This window comes from Nyctereutes procyonoides, unplaced genomic scaffold (assembly GCF_905146905.1).
Source record: "Nyctereutes procyonoides isolate TBG_1078 unplaced genomic scaffold, NYPRO_anot_genome, whole genome shotgun sequence".
Taxonomy (NCBI): domain Eukaryota; kingdom Metazoa; phylum Chordata; class Mammalia; order Carnivora; family Canidae; genus Nyctereutes; species Nyctereutes procyonoides.
This window is the reverse complement of record NW_026575133.1, coordinates 9,895,423-9,918,349: the sequence shown is the minus strand read 5'-3', so window position 1 is coordinate 9,918,349 and position 22,927 is coordinate 9,895,423. Positions and strand designations below refer to the sequence as shown.

Genomic DNA, 22,927 nt, shown 5'->3' with positions numbered 1-22,927 from the left:
CCACTTTCTACCTGTGAATACTGAGCACTTAAAATGTGGTTAGTCTTGCATATTGAAACGATACTATTTTTGACATATTAGGTTAAATAACATATATTATTAAAATCAATTTTGCCTTAAATTTTATTAATGTAGCTACTAGAAAATTTTAAACTACATATGTAGCTCATATTATCGTTCTTTTGGTCAGCATGAGTCTACGGAATCGAGCTTTTGTAATCAGTTTATACATTCTTGCTGACTTTTAGTCATTTATAGGATATTTAATTTTTACTTATGGCAGATATTTTGGTGGGTACCATATCCTAATGCAAACTTGATATCCTCTACTCTTCTTCTTCAACCTCAACTGCCCAGCTGGTTGACAACTTGTAATGTAAGCAAACATTTAAGCAACCTAGAGATAAGTGTAGACATTTGTAGTAAATCTTTTGAAAAAAAAAAAACAAACTTATCTTTCCCTTTCAACTCCCTGATTTATTTGGCTGGCTATTTGAGGTTTGTTATACCTAAGTTGCTTAAAATTAGGTATACCCATCATGTCACATGATCATAGGGGATGTTGTTATGCAATCCTCTTCCAGTTTTGCCCAAGGTGTGCTCCGGCTTGTAATTTGGCGGCCTAGAACATGGCACTATGTTCTCTGATACCATTTCTCTTAAGTTCATTCTGCTGGATCTACAGTTTGAATGGCTTAAATCCCTAAACCAGATACCTGCAATAAAAATATCAAAAGTGCTTAAGCCCCAGCTCAAGCCCCAGCAACAGTCCCCTAAGAACTCAATATTGAGCTAAAAATTCTTGTGTTTCAGCAGCTCATTCGCCTCAGCACATCACTTCCATCACTTTTTCCCCCTCTGTTAACATCACTTGGGTACCTAACAGTATTTTATAACCAGAGAAGGTAAAAGTACTGAGATGGTGAGTAACTGGTACGGCATGGCAGAGGATCCATTGGACGAGTTGAGAATGGAGTCCAGAACACCTTTGTCCTCTGCTACTCAAAGAATAGTACCAGGGCCAGCAATGTCAACATCGTTGGGCAGCTTCTTAGAGATGAAGGATCTCAGTCCCACCCCAGATCTACGAAATCAGAAGCTGCATTTTAACTAGAGCACCAGGTGATTCACACCACATTGAAATTTGAAAAGTGCTGTCTCAGACCACCAATCCATTTTCCAAATCTGTTCTGGGCCATGGAGGTGGCAGAGGAGAGGGGAAGACAGCAAGTCTTTGAGGAAATATTTTCTCAACCACCTGAGTAATTGTAAGTGAGCAGAGGAAGAAACACACACATAACCTGACAATTACAGAAAGTGTGACTTGACCTTATTCCAGGAAGTCCTCGAACAGGACTTTTGAATTTGCAGTTTCAGTTCCCAGCATCAGTCTAGGAGAGCTTCAGTCCATCCATCCCTGGAGAGTACTATCATATGTGCCTACCACTTGTATTAATTTATTTCCCTCAGAAACCCCCAAAATGAGGTGGCATCTCTTTCCAGAAGAGAAGGCCTGACCAAAACAATAACTATGATCTGCCAGAAGCAAATGGAAAAGGGTATTAAAATCTGGTAAGCTGGAATCTCTTCAGACATTCCAAAAAAGCTGCTCTCGGCTAAAGAAATCCTCGGCTTTCTTCAGAAGCCACTTGCAAACAAAGTATCTATGCTCCATCTTGCTTCAACAGAAATGCTATCTTTGATCCCAAACTAGGGAAACAGGAGAATAGTGAATAGTTTCTTCAGGTGTTTTACTTACCCAGTGCTGTTAAGGTAGCTTTGACCAAGGCTGCAGTCCTTTGACGGGGATGCTGGGTTGTACCAGAAAGCTGGGACACACTGGCTCTCTCCATGTCTCTCATAGCCATAGTCACTGTCCAGAAAATGAATATTGTTCACTGGTATAGATGCACAAATGCTAACACACCCGCAGACACACACAAACACAAATACATCCCTATAGTCTTCCAAAAAGCTGCAATGCGTTCTCTCAAATAATCCCAGTGAGAGCAAGTATTTATACTCTGAGAATGGAGTTTTAGATTTAGGGAAAAAAATCCCAAATCATTGGAAATCCACTGTGCAGAAGGAATAGTGCATTATCAAATGAAGATTCCAGTTTAAACAAAGGTATGGATGTACATGATGTAGCAGGTACACTGGCTGGAGGTGGGTGTCAGGGATGCTAGAAGCTTAAGAGCATACTCTGGATCACAGTGGAGTTACGGACATAAGTGAATGACAACGAGAAGATGACTTTAAAGGTCAAGATTCATTTCTGGGTAAGATTTCACAGGTGCTATTCCAAAATTAATTTCATAGCTTTCATTTTAATTTTTCCTACAAAGTCTTTCTCAAACAAATAGATACATTTGCATTCACGTAATACAAACAGCCAAATTATCCCAAATACATATAACACAGGTTCTCTGTTTCCCTACAAACAGCACAAAACTGTGGTTCTTTCCCATGTTTTCATTAAAGCCTAGCTCTAATAAAACGAACTCAGGTATAATTCCCTTCTCCTTTCCTCCCATTCCAAAACTAAGAAGTAACAGACCAGTGTAGAAAAGAGGGCCCCCATATAATATGCAAATGGTGTTTCCTTACTTCCCGAGTTTCATAAGGCTCCCAGATGCATAAATGTCAGGGTAGAAAAAGAGCAATAAAGAAAGTATTATTGCTCTTGAAACCAACCAGAGGTCAGTGAGGGTGGCTTCACTTGGCAGGAATTCATGCTTCTAAGTTAAGCATCCAAGGATTTCCTGAAACCCACAGACCAGGAAGAACAATCTGGACATTTGAATATTGATCCTCTGAGTGTTAAGGAAACATAAAACAGCCAGGGAAGTCACTCTCTCCAGACCTACCCCTCCTTTCTTTTTCTGCTCCCACGTTCTTTGAGCCAAGATTAAATTAAGGCACAATGAAAATGGAGGCAAATTGTCTATGTGTGTGACTAGGACAGGAATGAAAGGGAGAAAGGAATACAAGTTTAATTCCACGTTTACTTATTACTCAGTATGTGCACTGTCTTGGGAGAGAAGTGCAACAATCCTTGTCCTCAAGGGCTTTGAGTCTTTGGAGAGAGGGATACAACATGCCTCAAATCCAACCAAAAGACAGAATAATGCAGCAGGAAGCAGAACATGATAATACAAGTATGAAGCGGTGCAGTTAGGAAGCACCAACTGATTGATGAGATTATATGAACTGTCCTCCCAGTGTCACCCCATCCTACCTCCTCACCATCTTCCTCTACACCGAACTCATACCTCAACAGTCCAGGCCAACCTTTCGACCCTCTTTGTTTCCACATGTGTTATTCCTGGGCTTGAAGCACTCCACCTTGTCTATATTTGGTAGTTTGCTAAGTATCCTTCAACATGTAGGTCAGAAGAGGCGGATTCCCCAGACAACATCTTTGTGACCACAGCATGCTGGAAACACTGAAGCTACAGAGACCTCTGATGGTTTTGTTTGTCAATATAAGAGTTCAAGCAGTACTTAGGACGTTGGAGGTGTTGAATATTTACCGGGTGAATAAATACTCCAATTATGTTTAAAAGTAATCACACTGATTATCCCATCGATTGGGTCTATCTGCAGGGAGAAGTGAGCCCACAGGTGAACCTCCAGTGTGGGCCCCAGAAAGCATCCCAAGGGCTCGACAGATGCCTGAGCAAGAAAGGTGGAACTCAAGACCAGCTTTGATATGGCCTGTTTAAATAAAACTGGAAGAAAAGGAGAAAGGGACATGTCTGTCAAGCAAATGTTTTGCCGTGCCTCCTAATCAATGATTGCAGATCTCTCAGCTTGCAAGTTCACTGCGGACTCAGTGCTGTGACAGCTTGTAACTGCTCATGAGAATGGACTTAAAATTTCAGGATTTTTGCAAGCTAATTAATGGTTGTTAAACACAGCCATTATCAAAAATTATGTAATATAAAATTTTAATTAAATATATTTGAAAAGTAACAGAGATTCCTTGTTATTTTACTAAATTTATTTTAATAGTAATATGTATTATGTTAAATATAAAATGTTATCTATTATTTTTTTTATCTGTGCTCTTGAGCTTATTTACATTTATGTACCTGTGTGGTAGAAATACTGTATAATAGTATTTCTCTATAATAATAATGTTGTGCTACTGCACATCTTTTCTCAATTTTGTATTCACTGATGTCATGTTGGTAGCTAGAAATCAGCCACACTTGGGGAATATTTATAAAAATCAGAAAATACTACTAATGAGAACTTATTTCTTTATTTGTTCCAAGAGAGCCAGTAGTTAAATATTTACCAGCACGGCACTGAATATCTGTTTCTAAGTATTGCTTATTGGTAGAAACATTTGGGCTACGATGTGTCTGCACTGCTTCTAGAAAATTCCCCAGTTGCTATATGAGCTAAATCTACTGAATGTCCTGCTAACCCTGAGCAATATTAGTAATCTTTGAAGGAAGAGTGCCCTCCTAAACAGCTTTGGGAAGGAGAGAAATGTCTTAATGCTCTTTCCTAAATGTAACCATCTTTAGCAGTTCTGTTCAGCTCTGCTACCTGTTAGCGATGCAGTAATTAAAAAAAGTACATCAGGCATGCCATTTTGCCCCAAAGATAAAAAAGCACCTCATTAATATTTAATAACATTAACAGAAACATCACTGGCTGCCCCTAAGCTGTGGACTTCTTCATTAACTTCTGCTAAATGTATATTAAAATCTCATACTCCCTTCAGCTCTGGAGTTTGCATGATTTCAGCAAACAAGCAGTTCCAGCTGCTGTTCCAACTTCCTGGGGGAAAGGTGTTTTTCTGTTGAATTGTGACATTTGGAGAGAATGTACCAGAAAGTCTCATTTGCCTCAGGGAAGTATGCTGCCACAGCTTCTGCAAATACACAACCAGTTTCTTTCCAGAAATAAGTCACCTCTGCATCTTGGTTGATTATAAAAGGGTTTGGAACTTCTAAAAGTTTAGGGGGAAACTCGTCCAATTCCAAGAGATGTATGTCCTCCAAATCCCATTCAGGGAGAAGCCTTAGACCATCTAAAGAAGTAACAGACAAACTTCAGAAATCACAAAGCTTCTGCATATCAGAACTGGAAGGGGCGCTTGTATTCCTTGGGTCCAATCCACAGCTGACAATGGCAGATGGAGGGATAATTGAGACCCCTGACCCTTGAATCAGCATTAGTGCAATCCCATGGAGCACAGACTTCTTCATCATAAGGGAGGGCCCCTCTGGTCCCCAGGAATGACATTCTTGAGACTCTTGGAGCCAGCCCAGAGTCATGGTCTCTGCTCGCCCAGCTGCTGGGGCTGTCCTACTCTCAGACCATGCACAGCCCTATCACTACTTCACTGATCCCCCTGGTTCCTCCATTCTCCTATTTGGCAATTGAAATTCCAGGAACAGTCCTCCACAGGTGTTTCTGTCTCATTTTAGGAGATCAGGAAGACAGAAGTTTTTGGCAGGCGCAGAGTGAACACTCAACAAACCAAAGCAACCACAACAAAAACATCAACACACAATGGAATAATAATTAACATCATCAGCACTTTGTTAAGGTGTAAGCCTAAATATAGGCATGGAGAAAAATGATTACACCCAAACCGTTTCAAAAATTGAATAACCCAGCAATCATCCCTCAGATATTTCTCCTTATCAAACCCCATGCTACCTATCTGCCCTCATCCCTCTGCTAATCAACAACTCATCCCTCTACTCATCAACAGTCTCTGCTTTTTTGGAAGTGCTGCCCCTTTTCCTTGTACTTGGCAGCAAGTTTACACAGCTCAATCATTACCTCCTACAGGAAGCCTTCCCCTCTTTGCTCTGACCACTCTGGCACTTACAGGTAGGATAAGTGCCGTATGAAAGAACTTTCTGTTTTACATCTATTCTATCTACTATGGTAGTCACTAGTCACATGTGACTACCAAACACCCGGAATGTGGCTAGTGCAACTGAAGAACTGAATGTTTAATTTTATTTAATTTTAATGCAAATAACCACACATGACTAGTGACTACTATATTAAACAGCATAAATCGGGATTATAGAATTTAGCCCCTAGTTATTGTGCTCTATATGCAGAATACTAATTGTTAGATGGATTTCAGATACACCTGCACTTATGTACGACGGCATCCCTATATCTCTCTTCCCTCTCTCTTCTACATTACCACATGATAAACTCACTGTGTGGATCTGGAACTATACCGCACCTGCAAGGAAAAACTAAAACACACCAAGAGTCAGGACTCTAGCTAGGGTCAGAATATTATTATTTTGAATGAGTTACTTAACCTGTTTGTGTCTCCATTTCTTCATCTGTAAAATGCCTCCAACCTCCAATAAAAGACTCTCCTTCCAGAAGCTGGTTGAGAAGATTAAGTAAGATAATCCATCTAAAGGACTTGGTGCATCATAGGTACTCAACAAAAGTTACTGCTGAGTGAGTGGTTGGATGAATGAGACAAAATAATTATTAGGTTCAACCTGGTTCAACTGAGTTCCATTGAACAAAGGTATCTGCGTCTCTCAGAGGGCAAGTCCTTTCTAGGAGCCTCATATGACTTCAGAGCAGGTCTCTTGTGCTCCTTTTTCTGACTACCCACTAGTCCCGGACATACTTAATTCTCAGGGAGGATTTATTTATGGCCCTTTACCAGTGCCACAATGGAAGTGGCTCTCTAGAATCAGCATGAGGCTACTAAGTAGAAACATCATTATTTATGCAAAATTCATGCTTATTATTGACATGCACTCTGGATGGAAGGGTGCATATTATTCTACAAATAAATGCTTCTGAGAGTCTAAAACCGTTCCTCTTCAAACAAAGAAAAGATACAGGTGAAAATACCCTCCCTTTGTGGATCCTGGCTATATTTCTTAACTTTTCCACCCAAATCAAGACAGGTAATTCATCCTCCCCAGCCCCAACTCCCCTTTCCACCAATCTGATTAAAGTAGGTTACTCCCTCTCCCTGCTGTCTCTGACACTTAAAAGTTGCCTGAACCAATCAAATGAACATGACCTGATTTGGCTTAGGCAAACAACTATGTAGTGTGTACATCATAATTACTTATACTAACTGAGCTGGGCTTTTCAGATTCTTTAGCTAATAACAGTTCCTGGTAGGAAGGACTATTGAGGACACAGGGCTATGAAATTGTTGTGATGCACTGATTTCTAGAAAGAAAATTGGAGACAAGCAAACTATATTTGATGGAAAAATCATATTTTTGAACCAATACCTATGCTTGTTGAAGTTCACTTAAAAGCAAAACAATTTCAAATACTCAAGCCTATTTTCCATAAAAACCACTGTAGGAAAACAACAGAAATTTCAGAAATGAAAGGTCTCTTCCAGGGATGCCTGGGTGGCTCAGTGGTTGAGCATCTGCCTTTGGCTCAGGATGTGATCCTGGAATCCCTGGGTCAAGTCCCAGATCAGGTTCTCTGCAGGGAGCCTGCTTCTCCCTCTGCCTATGTCTCTTGACTCTCTCTATCTCTGTGTCTCTCATGAATAAAATCTTAAAAAAAAAAAAAGAAATGGTCTCTTCCATATGTAAAAGTAGTGCATTTTGGGAATGACTTTTAATGTTAGAATAACTAAACTTGGGGAACTGTTTCTTCTGAAACATCAAGTGAATCTAATAGCAAAGGCTTATTTGATTTCTTAAGAAATAGCATGATATAGTGGAGAGAACATAGGATTTAGCCAGACTTGCACTTGAACTCCAGATTTCTCTCCATTATGTGATCTTGGTCAAGTAACTCACATTCCAGATGTTCATTTTCTTTTCATCAAAATGCCATAGTACCAGTAATGATATCACAGAATGTTGGATCCAGGTGGTACCTCTACCAATGCAAGTGTGAGAACCAAAGAATACCTTGCAAAGGCTTCTTATTTTTCCCTGCTTTACTCACAGATGCATTCTGATAGCAGTTCCCAAAGAGGGCTCAGAAATATTTTAAGCAGTGCCACCAACAATGAATGAATGGATAACACCCAAAGGTATGACTTTCTAGATAGGACTCATTTGGCTGCATAAGCTCTGGTTTACTTGCTAAAAACACCACGGGGACCACTTAACTCTGGGGCACAAGATTAACAACAGCTACCATATGGATGCCTACACCAATCTGATGAACACCTTACCTACATTAATGATTAGATTGATTCACTTATTCCTCTCTAGCAAGCAATGAGATAAATGTTATATATTTGTATTTTACAAATACAGTTGTATTACAATATTACAATTACAATTCATATTACAAATACAATAGGATTTCACTGAGAAGGTGAAATCAGAGAGATTAAGAAAATTTGCCAAGTTCAGAAACTATGAATATCAGAGCTGTAAATTTTTCCAGCCTAGTAAACGTTAATGGAATTACTAAAAGAAAAATATCTATGTACAATTTTTCATTCTGTATTATGAGGTTTCCCAACAGTGGGTGAGGGTCTATTATGCTCAGAGAGACACAGCAGAAAATGTAGCACGACATGCACACACAGTGTGCCTCCAAGGAGTCAGTCTGCAGAGGGACACAAGGAACACTGGAATTCATATTCTGAATATTCAAGCTGACATCAATATGTCACGCATCATCACTCTCAGGCACCTACTGCATATATTGCTATGACAATTTTGCTGGATTGTGGTTAATAATTGAAAATTAATCTTCTTGAGTGTAAAAATATCCTGTTTCCACAGGGTCAGAAGTGCCACAGAGAGGACGCTGACATTCAAATTAAATTCCATTTAGCATATCCCATTTGAATGACTCTCACTGAGGTCAAGCTTCCAGAAGAAGCAGGAGTTCAGGGATGAAGAGTAGGTAGGGAGCAACCACAGTCATCTACCTGGCTTGCAGTTACAGGTTATAGTCCTGATAGAAAGTGGGGAACCAAAGATGACTTCCAGCACAAAGCAAGCTTCAGAAACAGGTTGGACAAGGTTACTCGGCAGGGGAAGCTGTTCTGCACCCATTTGGATTTACTTCTGTTATTCAACAACAGAAAAGCCCAAATGCAACTCTATCACTGCCCTGCCATATTTATAGGCTGACGCCTGAGCACTCAGCTTTGTCTTTTAACCTGGAATGGGTTATTAAATATTTAAATTAAACTTCAACTTTTGAGTGTGATGCAGAGAAGGAATTCATCCAGCTGGGATCAGAGTGGTATCATCACCATTGGGATCACCCATGCACAGACTTGGGACATTTTTTGACACTTCTAAAAGGAACAACACTTAGGAACACGGTGCAACTATTTAATTTACCATGGGCAAGGCAATAAAGCAAGTCTGACATTTCTGGCCTCATGGCACTTGCATTCTGTTGGGGTAAGATGGCAGTAATACGGCAATCAGAAAACATGGTCACTCCATATAGTGACACCATATATGAAGACCATGAAATAGGGTGAGAGTCAGAGTGTCAGGGTGGAGGTGAGATTAGGTGGTTTCAGAAAGCATTTCTGAGAAGCTAATATTTTTGCTGACATAGGAATAGTCTAGGGGTGCCAGGCAGGCTGAGATTTGGAAGAAAGCCTTAAACTTGCTGTTGTTTCTGCTAGGAATAGGCCTGGGTTGATTAAGGTATAGAAAGAAGATGGCAGTGTGACTGCAAAATGGTGAATGAGTGGAGCATAGTAATAAATAAGGCACAATGGTAGCAGGCCAAATCATCTAGAGTGGAGCAAGCCAAGGGAGGAAGATGACATGACATTTTAAGGGAGAGAAGGAGCCACTGGAGAGTTTTGAGGGTAGAATGATAATATCTGATTTGGGTATGTATAGTCTAATTTTCATTGCTGTGAGGAGAAGTTTTAGGCAACAAGGGTGGAAGTAGAGAGACATAGTAGACTGTAGGAGTGTCTGGGTTGTGGGAGAAATGGGCAGAGGTGCTTTGGATTAGAATGTATTCTGGAGGGGCACCTGGGTGGCTCAATCAGTTAAGTGTCTGACTCTTGGTTTTAGCTCAGGTCATGATCTCAGGATTGTGGAATCAAGACCTGCTTTGGGCTCCATGCTCAGCAGGGGTCTGCTGGAGATTCTCTCTCCCTTTTTGTCTCCCTCTACTCCTCCTGACCCTGGTCACACTCTCTTTCTCCCTCTTTCTCTTCAATCAATCAATCAATCAATCAATCGATCAATCTTTAGGATAAATAAATAAGTAAAATAATGTGTTCTGGAGGTAAAGACTTAAAAGTGCTTGTGGATAGCCTGGACCTTAGGGTAAGGGAAAGGGAAAAATCAAGCTCTCCTGGGATTTTGACTTAAGCAACTGTGTACTTTATTGAGTTTGGAAAAACCAGTCCAAAAAATAGCTGAAAAACTGCTCCCATTAGTAAGGTTCACAAGAATTCCCCCTTGGCCACCCTGAGTCCAAAATCCCTATCTGCAATTCCAGGGGAGATGGTAGCTGAGTTTGTAAATGGACACACATGTCTCCATCCTAGAAGTCAGTGAGGTCCAAGCTGGAGGTAAATATTTGGAAATTTGTGAATCATCGGTTAAGAGGTGAGATTTAAAGTTGTTCTTTGTGGTTGTTATTAGAGGGAGAAAAAGGTGATGAAAAGAGAGAGTTCACATGGAAAATCAGCGTTTGAACAAATGTCCGGAGGTAGCTGTCCAGTCAGAAGCTCTCCAAGCTCCGTCAGTGCCCCCACCCAACCTCTCTGATACTTTCTCAGAGACGCTAACTTAAAATGAGAAGAAGTTTCCTTGGACACACTTCCCTAATAGAACAGTGAGTTTCTCTGTGAAAATGTCTCCTCCTGTTCTACTTCCAGGGGTACGGACTTCCATCTGGCCCAAGGACTAGAGCCCTCAGGCCCATAGGCCAGTAAACACACCTCCCATCTGTGGGTCATGACTTCCTTCCTTATCTCCATCTTCATTCCCATCCCCTACAGGTAAATGTCTGACTGAAATTGACAATGAGATGCCAAGGGACTCACCATTCAAAGTCCCAGTCGGCACAGACACATGGTTCTGAGACCACTGTCCCTGAGGAGTCTCGGCCCAGGGCACACTGAGCTCCTGGCTTGCGTTTCTTGAATATTTTCCTTTCTCCCATGACGCAGGGCTCCCCCTTAGAAAGAAAGTCCACAGTGAGAGAGGCAGAAAAACACAAAGGAGGTGAAATAAACCAGATTCTCTATAAGAAATATTAGTCTTTTCATTCTCTTTTGGTCACTCTATGTAGCAATCTCCTTCCCAGAAACCATTCAGGAAGTCTCAAGGGAAAAAGAGCCAATCTTTTCCTCCCACATAAAAGGAACATCACAGAGCTATCCCATCTTGACCCTCCACCTAACCAGGCCAATGATGTCTACTTCATCTTGTTTCCTTCCTACTTTCAGAGAAAATGCAAAGATTCTAAGTCATCCTCAGAGATCTCCAGATTGCCCAAATGATCTCAGTATAAGCTCTAGTGGAAAAGAACTCATTTCTGGCAGAATTTTCACACCATCTTCAGAGTAAAACTGAAGCTAGCCCCAAAAATTTCCTTCTCTGATAAACAACCACATCAAAGTCCTTATTCCCAATCAAAGACAAAAAGAAGAGGAGAAGTTGGTACAAATTACATGAATCCAATGGTTCTGAGAATGCATAAGTCTGGCTATGTTGCATAGCAACAAATATCTGCCATTTCTAGAGCCACTCACTCTCATTGTTCACCTTTTCCCTGTAGTCCTGTTCCCAGTGATCTTGGGGCTCTTACTGCAGGATGGCCTAACAAATGGTCTCACCGTCCCCACTGGAAGGTGAGATGATAGACCATACATAAGTCTCCTGGCTGTCTGAGCTTACTTCTCCCCAGGAAGAGCTAAGCCCCAGCTTATCATTTTCACCTCAGCCCTAGGCTATTTGGTGACCTCAATGGGTAGATTGGGATCCCAGGGTGCAAGAGGGGCCCTAAAATATCATCTGTTCATGCTGGGCCTGGATGTGTAGACTCCAACCTTTCTTCTCAAATCCACTATCATCTCCAGAGAGCTCACTACCTTCTTCCTCCAAATAGGAAGGCCCAGAGGTGACCAAAAAATCTTGTCATAGTTCCTCTTCCAAAAAGCCAGTATGCCCCTAATCTGTGGTGTACCTGATTGAGCAGGTGCCAGGTCTGATAGTCCTCCTTGGTGCAGCGCCGACTGAAGATAGATTTGTAGTCCACTTTCACCAACTGCCATTCGGAACGGAGGCTGAAGTGGCCAAAAACTCTAAGTGTTCAGGGGAGGCATGGGAGACACAAGCAGAGAGAGCCCCCTAGTCAATCACTCATGTGCAAGTACTGGAGAGAGAGAGGACTGAATTGCCACCTGGACTCAATAGGTTCTTTCAAAATGAGGTCTCTGAAGGTCAGCTAGGACAAAGGCCACCATTTATATAACTCTAGCCAACTGACATTCAGTATTCACAGTGAGTTTGAAATGAACTATTTTTTAATTGCAAAAGTAATATAGGTGCTTTATAGGAAGCACTATATCTTTTATAGAAAGATATATCACCCAATAGTTCAAAATATTCCACCCAGATAAAACTTATTGTGTGTATTTTGACATGTAGCCTTCTTGTTTCTCCTTAATGCAAGCACAACTATCTTATCTACTGATGTCTATTGACAGGGACTCAGTTTTTTCACCTATAAAGTAACTTGTATGTGTGTATGTTGGAAGGGGGTGGATTAGGTCATCTACAGTATGGCTGCCAGTTCCAAAATTCTGACTAAATCTAAGTGTGTTTTAGTTGAAATCTCATCACTTAACTCACAGGATTACCACTCGCCTTCCCTTTTGCTTGAAAAAAATCAGAGTAGCCTCATAAAAGGAACTCATATTTATGTAAAGTAAAGAAGTACACCATCTGTGTGACTTAGATAATCAATACTGACCTTTCCAAAGCCCAGAAGTTGATGGCCCTATAAATATGAATGATCAGTCATTTCTAGAAAAATAGAAAAAAGGACTAATCATCCATACTCCACTTGGGTGGCATGTCTTAAAATTACAACGCAAGGCATCTATCATAGTGCTGTAAATCAGAGACCAGTCACTCTGGGAACCTACACCAACTGAAGTCTTTCAAGGCATTGGATGGCTTCCATGTGGGCAAGACTTAATCAAGCTCCCGGCCTTGGATTCTCCTCTCCTCACAGTCAGATGTTCCTATGGTGAAACCTAAGAGACCAACTCTCCTCAAGGGACAGTCCCTTCTGCCCCCTGAAGGATGAGGACACTGGGAGGGGTGAGAGCAGACTCAAATTATGAAGTGGACAAAGAAATAGGATCATCTTGTAGATTGTACAACTTATATTACACCGTGGGAAATGTCCTATTGGTTTAAAAGTTAAATACAACTCTTTAGAGTCTTGTCTAAAAGAAGATTAAACAGACTTTGAGGTGAATAAGTCATGAGGATAAAAGGCACAGCATAGGGAATACAGCCGATAATACCATAATCGTGTTGTATGGTGACAGATGGTAACTGCACTTGTAGTGAACCTAGCCTAATGTATGAAGATGCAGATCACTATGCTGTACACCGGAAACTAATGCAAACTGTTTGCCAACTATATTAAAAGAACAAAACCAAAAACGTATTGTCTTTATAAAATTCTTAGCTCAGCACTGAGTAGCAGAAGCCATGGGGCTAGATATCTTGGGTTGTGTGGCCAATACTGTATGGAGCAGAGTGAATGTAAGCACCTCACCCCTGGGTTCTCTCTGTTCTCCATTATTCTTTCTCTATTCAGTGGTCTCCAAATCCAATACATCCATGCCAGGTCACTGAGGTACTTCCACCTTTTTGTCTTAATTCATTTCATGGAGGGGTTAGAAAGCAGTCCCTTTCAAATCTCTAACAAAGCAGTTATATCTTAAAAACTTCTACTTCTTTGATGAGAAAGTTATATTGAAAGATCACAGGAAGAAACAAACAAACAAACAAACCTACAAAGAAACAGTGGGAGGAGACTTTGATGAATGTCTTCTGTCTTTATCCATCCCATCTAAATCCTCTCATGTTCAAATGCCACCTCTTCTAGTAAGTCTTCCCTGATTGGAATACTCTGAGTAGAAGAATATTAGTGATGCCAAACCAAACACTTCTACCTATTCCAAATAGTTTACAGTTAAATTTCATGGATCACAAAATACATCATGTCTGATTAATCCCATTCTTTTCTATGAAAGGGTTACCAGGCAGACAGAAGGAGGAAATAGGAGGCACATGATTTACTTGCATATCAGCAAGGCATCTGACAGTGTTTGCCATATTAGTCTTGAAGAAAAGATGAAAAAATATGAGCCAGGTGCCAGTAAAATTATGTGACTGAACAGCACCTAATTAAAGCATTAAAATCAGCCAGGAGGGAGGCCACGAGTAGTCAGCTACAAGGTTCTGCTGTCTGCTCTTTCCTGTTCATCATTTTTATTAATGACTTGAAGACATGAAAATAATGGTCATCATTGGAAATCACATTTTCTGATGACACAAAGCTGGAAGAAATAGTCAATATGCTTGATGGCAGAATTAGGACCCAAATGGTCTTGACAGACCGAGGGGAAAGACAGAATCTAATAACACGTGGAGTAACAGAAAGATGTCAAGTCCTCCCCCTGGCCACTATGGAAGTAATGAATAAAGGAAATAATGCAACTCAGGTTAAATACTACTACTACTACTACTACTACTAATAATAATAATAATAATAATAATGTGGTAGCTTAAGACTTTTAATACACAATGTAATTAATATAAGTAAATATTTCAGAGAAACCGAAAATATTTAAGATGATCTTATGCATTTTGCAGACTACCTAGAATGAAAGAGGCAATATCCAGGTCGATTTTACATTAACTAGGTCACAAAGAAAAACCGCAGTTAGCTTTGGATGTCACCATTCAAGGATACAGACTATCTCAATCTAGGGTACACATATGGGTTTTGGTAAGAATTTGAATCTCCTGAAATTTTAAGTAAAAATATGGATTGATTGGCCCATGTAAATTTATTATGAGGAAATTATATATATTTTATCAGATTTTCAAAAGGGGTTAACAGTTCCCAAAGCCAAAGGACCACTGAAAAAGAGAGTAATAAGATGATGTCCTGGATTGAATAGTGGCTCCTCCAAGGGTCATGAGCACATTCTGTTCCCAATTACCTGTCAATGTGATTTTATCTGGACCTTTGCAGGCATAAATAAGTTAAGGATCTTGAGATGAAATAATCCTGGATTATCAAGGTGGGCCCTAAGGACAAGCATCCTTATAAGAGCTACAAAGAAGTGAGACACACAGAGAGGAGGAGGTTATGTGAAGAAGCACAGACTGGAGTTACGTGGCAACAAGCCAAGAAACATCTGGAGCTCCCAGATGATGGGATATGCATAGAAGAAGGAACTTTTCCCTGGTGCAGTGGAAGCAGTGCTGCCATACTGCCACTTTGATCTTAGAGTCTGGCCTTCAGAACTGTTAGAAAATTAATTTCTAGTTGTTTAACCACCTAATTTGTGGTGATTTGTTACAGCAGCCATAGGAAGTTGATACAGATGATGATATGATTCAAAAGCACTTTTCATCTATCTATCCAAGAAATGGTATAAGAACATTGGGTGGATAACTGGGAGATGATTTAGGAAGGTGCAAGGGAGGGGGGGACCAGCAAGTGGGCACTCTGGGGAGATCTCCTGAGTATAAGAAAACTAACAAAATAGAAAAGCGTGAAAATTTACAAAAAGTGAGAAAACTTTCAAATGAACAAACCTCCCCACAGAGAAAAGGAAAAAAGACTTAGTAAACACAGAGTCTGAAGCTCAGGCTTACACATTTCTCAGGGCTGCTGCTGAGGAGGATGCGTGCATCCTCCCAAGGGCCCAGCCAAGCTGACCCAGACTCTCTAAGGATGTTCCATGATGTTGGTCTTCTCATCTGTCTGGGTTATCTGTTTCTAGGCTCAGAGAGCTCATATCAGAACTGCACATAAAAATAGATGTCCAGTCATGACTTGTAGACTAACCCAGCCTCTTCTTTACTCAATCTTGCCAGGCACGTTCTTTTGTCTAGATTTCTTTGGCTTCTATCCCAGATGTCCTTACACTGTGATTCCCAGGTCTTTCCCCAAATTGTAAATTGATACGCTAATATTTTTACTTGGGAGTGAGATAGTCTGTTCTTCCATGTGATCACTTTTATATGCCAGATGCAAGATTTTAAACACTGAATGTCAGGATTATGAGCTTTGCTCATTTTCTCATTGGACCCCAACTAAGATTGGGGAACCCAAATAAAGCCCCTTAGCCACTTTCAGACATTAATGTATTCTCCATCTCTGCACCCTTTATCAGTTCTGGGAAGAAAAATGTTCATTGTGGGCCGTCTCCTGTGGGACATAAGCAATTGATACACAGTCTCTCTTTTGCATGTAGCTGGCTTCCCTAATTCTGCTCAATATTGCATTCATTCACAGATCTTCTGATTAGAGCCCATTGAAGCAAGGGAACGACAGAAACACAGCAAACTTAGCAGGAAATAAAGTAAGGACTAATTTAAATTCAAGCATTTCTTATCCCTTTACATAACTACCCTTAGAACAGATGTTAACATTCACAACAAGATTTGTGAAAGTGAGAACCCAGCAGAGAAACCAGGGTGACCATCGTGAGAAACTATGTCCATCACTTTGGGGAGATAAGCACCTACAAGGCAGATTAGGGATAAACCCCAGATCACTTCTAACTAATAATAAAAAAAAATAATAATTTCCCCAATACAAGTTTCTTATCCATTGGAAATGTTCCTCTAAAGTTACAAAGCTCATCACCAATAAAGCAGGCTCATTCCACTTGTGGCATGTTTTGGGGGAACAATATGGCTTAAATGTCAATTTAATATGAAACCCAAGAGAGGGAGGGTGGAGGAACCAAAAGCATGGAATATATAAAAGGATAATGTGATTCTGAAATCAGGTGCTACTTCTTTTAGAGTCATCTGTAACTGTTTCAGCAATACGAGCTCTTTCTTATAAGCTCAAATTGTCCTATTATCTCTCTACCACAGATTCTCCACTATCTGCATCAGAATCACCTAGGGGTCTTGCTAAATATAGATGGTTTCATACCACACTTGTATGTTTTGAGTGCCTGATTGTTTACATTTCTAAAAACTCCTTAGGTGATGCTGATGCTGGTCTTAAGACCATCCTTTAAGAAACATACCTCTAGACCACTTATCTAGAATTTAATTCTATCTCTGGTCAATTTTGTGTCAACCAATTAGGAAGTTTCTTAATTAAAGCTGGGAATGCTCCTTGTACTTCCTATGCCATATGGCCTTTCAATGGTAGATGCTTGACAAAGAATAGGTAATTGATTATTGAGGAACAAGTAATTTGAGAGTGTGGTTTCATTCTCAATTCTTTGGCAAGAAAAGGTACTTTCCACCATGACCAAATCCAGTATCATCCAGTAACCTAGCTCTACTGGCTTGCAATTACCAAGATAAACTATTTTAAGTCTCCTCTATGGAAATGCATTCCTAACCCCTCTTCTTACATTGTATTTTCACCAACATAACAAAACCCTATCATGTGAGATAATATATGTGAAAATCTTGAAAATTCCAATGGACAACAAATGTTCATTATCACCATCATTCTTTTCTTTTTTTTTTAAAGATTTTATTTATTTATTCATAGAGACAGAGGGGGAGAGAGAGGCAGAGACACAGGCAGAGGGAGAAGCAGGCCTCATACAGAGAGCCTGACATGGGACTCGATCCAGGGTCTCCAGGATCACGCCCTGGGCTGCAGGCGGCGCTAAACCGCTGTGCCACCAGGGCTGCCCATCACCACCATTCTTATTGCTGGAACCCCCACAGACTCATACCCAAGGTCTTGCTCATCAAGAGCTTTTAGTAGGTTTGGCTCAATATTCCTTTTTCAAGGTACAAACTAACCTCAAGTGCAGGGCTGTGTGTGTGTGTGTGTGTGTGTGTGTGTGTGTGTGTGTGTGTGTGATATTTGATACAGAGCCTTGAAGAAAGTAGATACCACCTACATAAATACAAATCACTGCCTGGAAACAGGTAGCCTTCCCTTCCCTTTAGTTCTCTTGAAGAAGTTACTTCCAACCACAGAACAAAATTAATGAATTTTCTAAACCATTTCTCACTATATGGATTTTCAGGTAAAATCAATTAAAATTTATTAATTCTGTTTTTCTTTGTCTTTTTACCTTGCCACTTGGATTTTTTCATAAGAGTTTTTGGCTTCACTTAAGATTCATCCTCTTGGGCTATATAAACCTGAGACCATCTCTTTCTTTAAACTCCTTTGGTACCAACTTCCTACACTACAAATGTGACTCTAGTCCGATAGTATCCTTTTATGCTCTTGTATTATTACTTCTAACATACAGATGGTCTGGGCATGGTGGCAAGGGTAGGAGGCAAAGAAATAGAAGACATCTTTCCCTAGTTCTGTCTGCCACTAAATTAGTTAGGTGACCTTGAGCAAATCACTTCATCTCTCAAGGCTTCAGCCTCCTTAGGGAAGATAACTTTAATCAGTGACACATACTCAAAGGATGGGATGCAGAAACAGTCTAGGTAGAATCTGACCATTTCAAGATAATTTCTAAGAGTTTATTTTCTTTTACTCTCTATGCCTAACTCCAGGTGTACAAGCCATCTATCTCCTGGTGACCCCATACACAAAGGATTTATCTATTAGAGACATTCATCTTTGTCTCCACTGGCACTTCTTCCATATAACAGATGCTCATTAAACAATTCTGGGTTGATTAATGGATAGAATTAATCTATCAAAGTCATTCACTTCTTCCAAAATTGGGGTAATAGCTTTATCTGCCCTTATTTCTGGGCCAAAGAACATGGTTGAGCTGCATGTTCTCTGGGGTTTAGAAAGACAAAAGCAATCTCAAGAGAAAAATAGCAGCTGCTTCTCTTGTCTTTGTTATCCTGGACTGTGATAGGATTTCCACAAACAACTATGATTTTCTGGGACCCTAACTAACATATCCTGCCTAATCTACCATCCAGACTTGAGTGCATATTTTGGGGAGAGGACTGATTAATCTGAGGGAGGAAAGTGGTTCACAAAAAATAAAAAGCTTCGTTAGAATTCCATACACATCATGGGTTAGCTAATCATTAATTAAATGATTTCAAAGGGGATCTTGGTATATAATTGCTATAATTTAGGTGAAAACAATGCCACATTAAATGTAATTAGAGGAGCAGCCACTGTAAAGATGTTTTTCTCTTTACAGGAAAACTACTCTGGGTCACCTGATTCTCTCCTGCACAGTTCTCTTTCCCACCTCCAATTATACCAACCTTCATACATAGTTGTAAAAGCCAAGAGAAGTTTCTAGGAAAGAGTGGTTGATTAGTCCTTCAGAGAGGAAGAAGACAAGGACTCATTACTAGAAAGCCACGAGAAGTGTGCAAAAGAAAGAACAAATTGTGATTGGGGAGTAAGATTAGGACTTTACCGTGGACTAATTTTTGAGAGAACATTTGATGGAACTCAACTAGGAATGATACTGTGCTGCCATTGACCTGGCTCTGAACCCCCTTTTCCTTTAGTTTCCTCAGGGACTCCTACACCTGCATCTTGGGCTCCTCCATTCACCAACTCCCCCATTTCTATCTGCTTGAAGAAAATCTTAAGAAAGAGAACAAGGCCAAAGTTGACCATGTCAGTTCCCTCCTGACTTTCCTTTCCGTGTGGCTGACTTAACTGAGTTCTCAGTCATGAGGCTAGAAACCTAATTCAACACTTGTTTCTGCCATGTTCTTCACTCCTTCATTCGCTGCCTGTTCCAATCTCATTCCAAATGCCACCTCCTCTTAGAAGCATTCCTTAGATATTGCAAGTCTAAGAATCTCTCCCTCTAAACTTTTGACTTCCTGTGTGAGGAGATGGTGACCTTCTCCCACAGAGGCAGATGATTTTCCTCAGTTTCTCTAGCCTTCTGCTTCAGTGACACCATATTCTTTTTGCCTTTGTCTTACTTCTCTAAGTGAACTTCTCACCCACTTCTTCTTCCTCCCATCTCTTAAGTTGTAACTTAAGCCTTCTTCTTCTTGGTTCCTACACTTGACCTTGGCAATCCTATTCATTTCTGCAACTTCAACCTCTATGTAGAAGACTCCCAATGTATGAACTCTTGTCCTTGAACTCTCATAAGATCTAGTCATGAATATCAGGATAAGACCTTTGAATTTGATTCAAAAGCCACAGTAGCCTCCATCTATCTTTGTAGTATTATCTCCTGCTACTCTCCAGTGTTACTTGTGCTCAAACAATTCCATTTGCTCCACCAAAAGCAACATGATTTCCTATGCCTGATTTTCCTGTGCTTGGGATGCTGTTCCCGCATCTTGTCCAATTCCTACTCATTCTGTAAATCTAAGGTAAAATAATAGGCAGGGTGATGAGAAATAATGGATTATGATGAAAGGAGGGGAAGCACAGCTTTTCAAATCTAAATATTTCATAGTGACCATTTTGATTTCCTCTTTAAAAAACAAAACTACTCCTAAATAACCCAGGGTTTTGTTTCCAAACATATGAGGTTTTTTCCTTTATTTTCTTTATCATCATTCTATTTTAAAATTTTGATCTAATTAAAATATTTAGAGAGAACATGATCTCAATTATATCAGCTTTTGGAATTGGTCCAGTATTTCTAGTGGCCTAATGTATGATCAATTAAAAAATTAAATATTTGCTTAAAAAATAGATATTCTCTATTTATTGCGTAGTGAGTCATATACAGGTCTTTTATTTTTTTTAAGATTTTATTTATTTATTCATGAGAGACAGACACAGAGAGAGAGAGAGGCAGAGACACAGGCAGAGGAAGGAAGCAGGCTCCATGCAAGGAGCCTGACGTGGGACTCGATCCCAAGTCCCCAGGATCAGGCCCTGGGCTGAAGATGGCGCTAAACCACTGAACCACCCAGGCTGCCCTATACAGGTCTTTTAAATAAAGCTTGCTAACAGTACAATTCACATAAAAATTATACCAACTTTCTGACTCGCCTATTGGTTTCTACATGAAGTTTATTAAAATATTCCCCTATGGTATTACACATCCTTCATTTCTCCTTGAGTTTTTGTATGTTTTTGCATTATGTAATCATAACACTATAAAGGTTTTGAAATTATTCTATCTTCTTGATGGATTATTCTTTTTAGTTTTAACTCAAATGCTAACTTTTCTATTATGTCCTCCATGATCTTCCTTCATCCTCCATTCCTTTCCTTAGAATGAAACAATAAATGCTTCTTTCCTCTGAATTTTGGTAGCATTTTTTCTCTATTTTGCATATTACCCTTAATACTTCCAATAGGGATCAAAATTCATAAACTATATGTGATGAATGTCTTATCCTTTCTGCTAGATTTTAAACTCATGAAAGTTTACAACTTACATACACGTGCCTTCAACATCATAGGTGTTTGTCATATATTTATTGTTTGAGAGCCAGTTGAATCAAGTAGTCAAACATAGAGGTGTTGGCATCACACAGGGCAAGATGTGAGAGCCAATCCCAGGCCTAAAGAAAGTTCCTTACATATATTAATTAGACCTCATGTACAAAATGAGGATAATAATATTAACTAACAGAATTCTGAGATTTAAGTGTGTTGCATATTTGTGTTTTGTATAAATTAAAAAGTAAATAGTTTTAAACTATTAATATTTTTATATAATAGTACCTAATTATGATAAATTGCTTTATGTCCTTTGTTGAATGCCTGATAACTCTGTGGGCAGATAGTGTGCCATATACTTTTATATCCCAGTGATCTCTACTACAAGACTGTAAACAGTAGGTACCCAAGTAAAAGTCAATCAAATAACAACAATAATACTTAGAAATATCAATAATAGTGATAAGTTACTGAATGCTTACAATTTATTAACTACTTTGTATGGATTACCTCATTTCATTTATTATCTGCATTTAAGAGAAAAGGAAACTAAGGCTCAAAGAAGTTAGATAATGCATCCAAAAAGAATTATACAGCAAGTAGGTGTTGGAGCCAGTCCAACTTAGGCAGTTGCTACTAATGTAACACAGTTTTAGCATGTACTTTTAGCAAGGCCCATACCTCTTTTCAAGTGTTTTGTGATTCATTAGCAATCATTTGACTGCACAGTTTGGCACTGAGGTATGAGCACGGGGGTCCTCTTAGCACCAGGTCATTATAGGCTGTTTGCACAAAAAGCAGAAATTCCATGAAATATATAAAGTTGAAAGCACAGTTGGAGGAATAAAAGAGAAATCTGAAGAGAAGATATATCCAGAGAGCTTCAATTATGACCCAATCTTTCTCAAGGTCTAAAGCATCTACTATTTGAGCAATTATGTATTTGAACTTGAAGTATGACCACTTTTATTGGTTCTACCTCTAGTTGGGAGTCCATGGGACATGAAAAAGAAAGAATCATAAAGTCTTAGTAATCCAGGGGGCCATAGGGATGAACCTTTGACCTAATCCTTTCACGGGTTGGATGGGGAAAACAAAGTAGTAGGCTGCTTAAGAACACAAAGAAGTAGGACCCAAGTCTCCTAAAACCCAACTCTTCCTCCTACACTGACTGCTTTCATGGGAAACACTTGAAGCACGCAGGCAGAGTCATGGTGCACCATATATAATAGTAGTGCTAGGAGTCACTGCTTGGCGGAATGCAGAGTAGACTAGAGATTGTATCTGGGGCTATGGCAAAAAAAGGAAGTCTTCAATCCAGACTTGCTTTCAACATTTTGCTGGCTTTTCCTTCAGGCTATCATGTCTAAAGGATGCTCTGGATTTTCCAAACTCTAGCCTGCCAATCTGGAACTACAGATGTGTA

At 39.8% G+C, this 22,927-nt stretch overlaps 1 protein-coding gene across 1 annotated transcript in view; it reads right to left on the bottom strand.

Annotated features, from left to right (window-relative positions):
• Positions 1-22,927, bottom strand: part of SORCS3 (sortilin related VPS10 domain containing receptor 3) — a 584,039-nt gene that overhangs the window by 35,434 nt on the left and 525,678 nt on the right. Inside the window, exons 15-17 of the mRNA XM_055299867.1 lie at positions 12,136-12,253; positions 10,991-11,124; positions 1,760-1,873 (exon numbers count right to left, since the gene is read on the bottom strand). Coding sequence (XP_055155842.1) covers positions 1,760-1,873; positions 10,991-11,124; positions 12,136-12,253 — 366 coding nt within the window. The remainder of the gene's footprint in view (positions 1-1,759; positions 1,874-10,990; positions 11,125-12,135; positions 12,254-22,927) is intronic.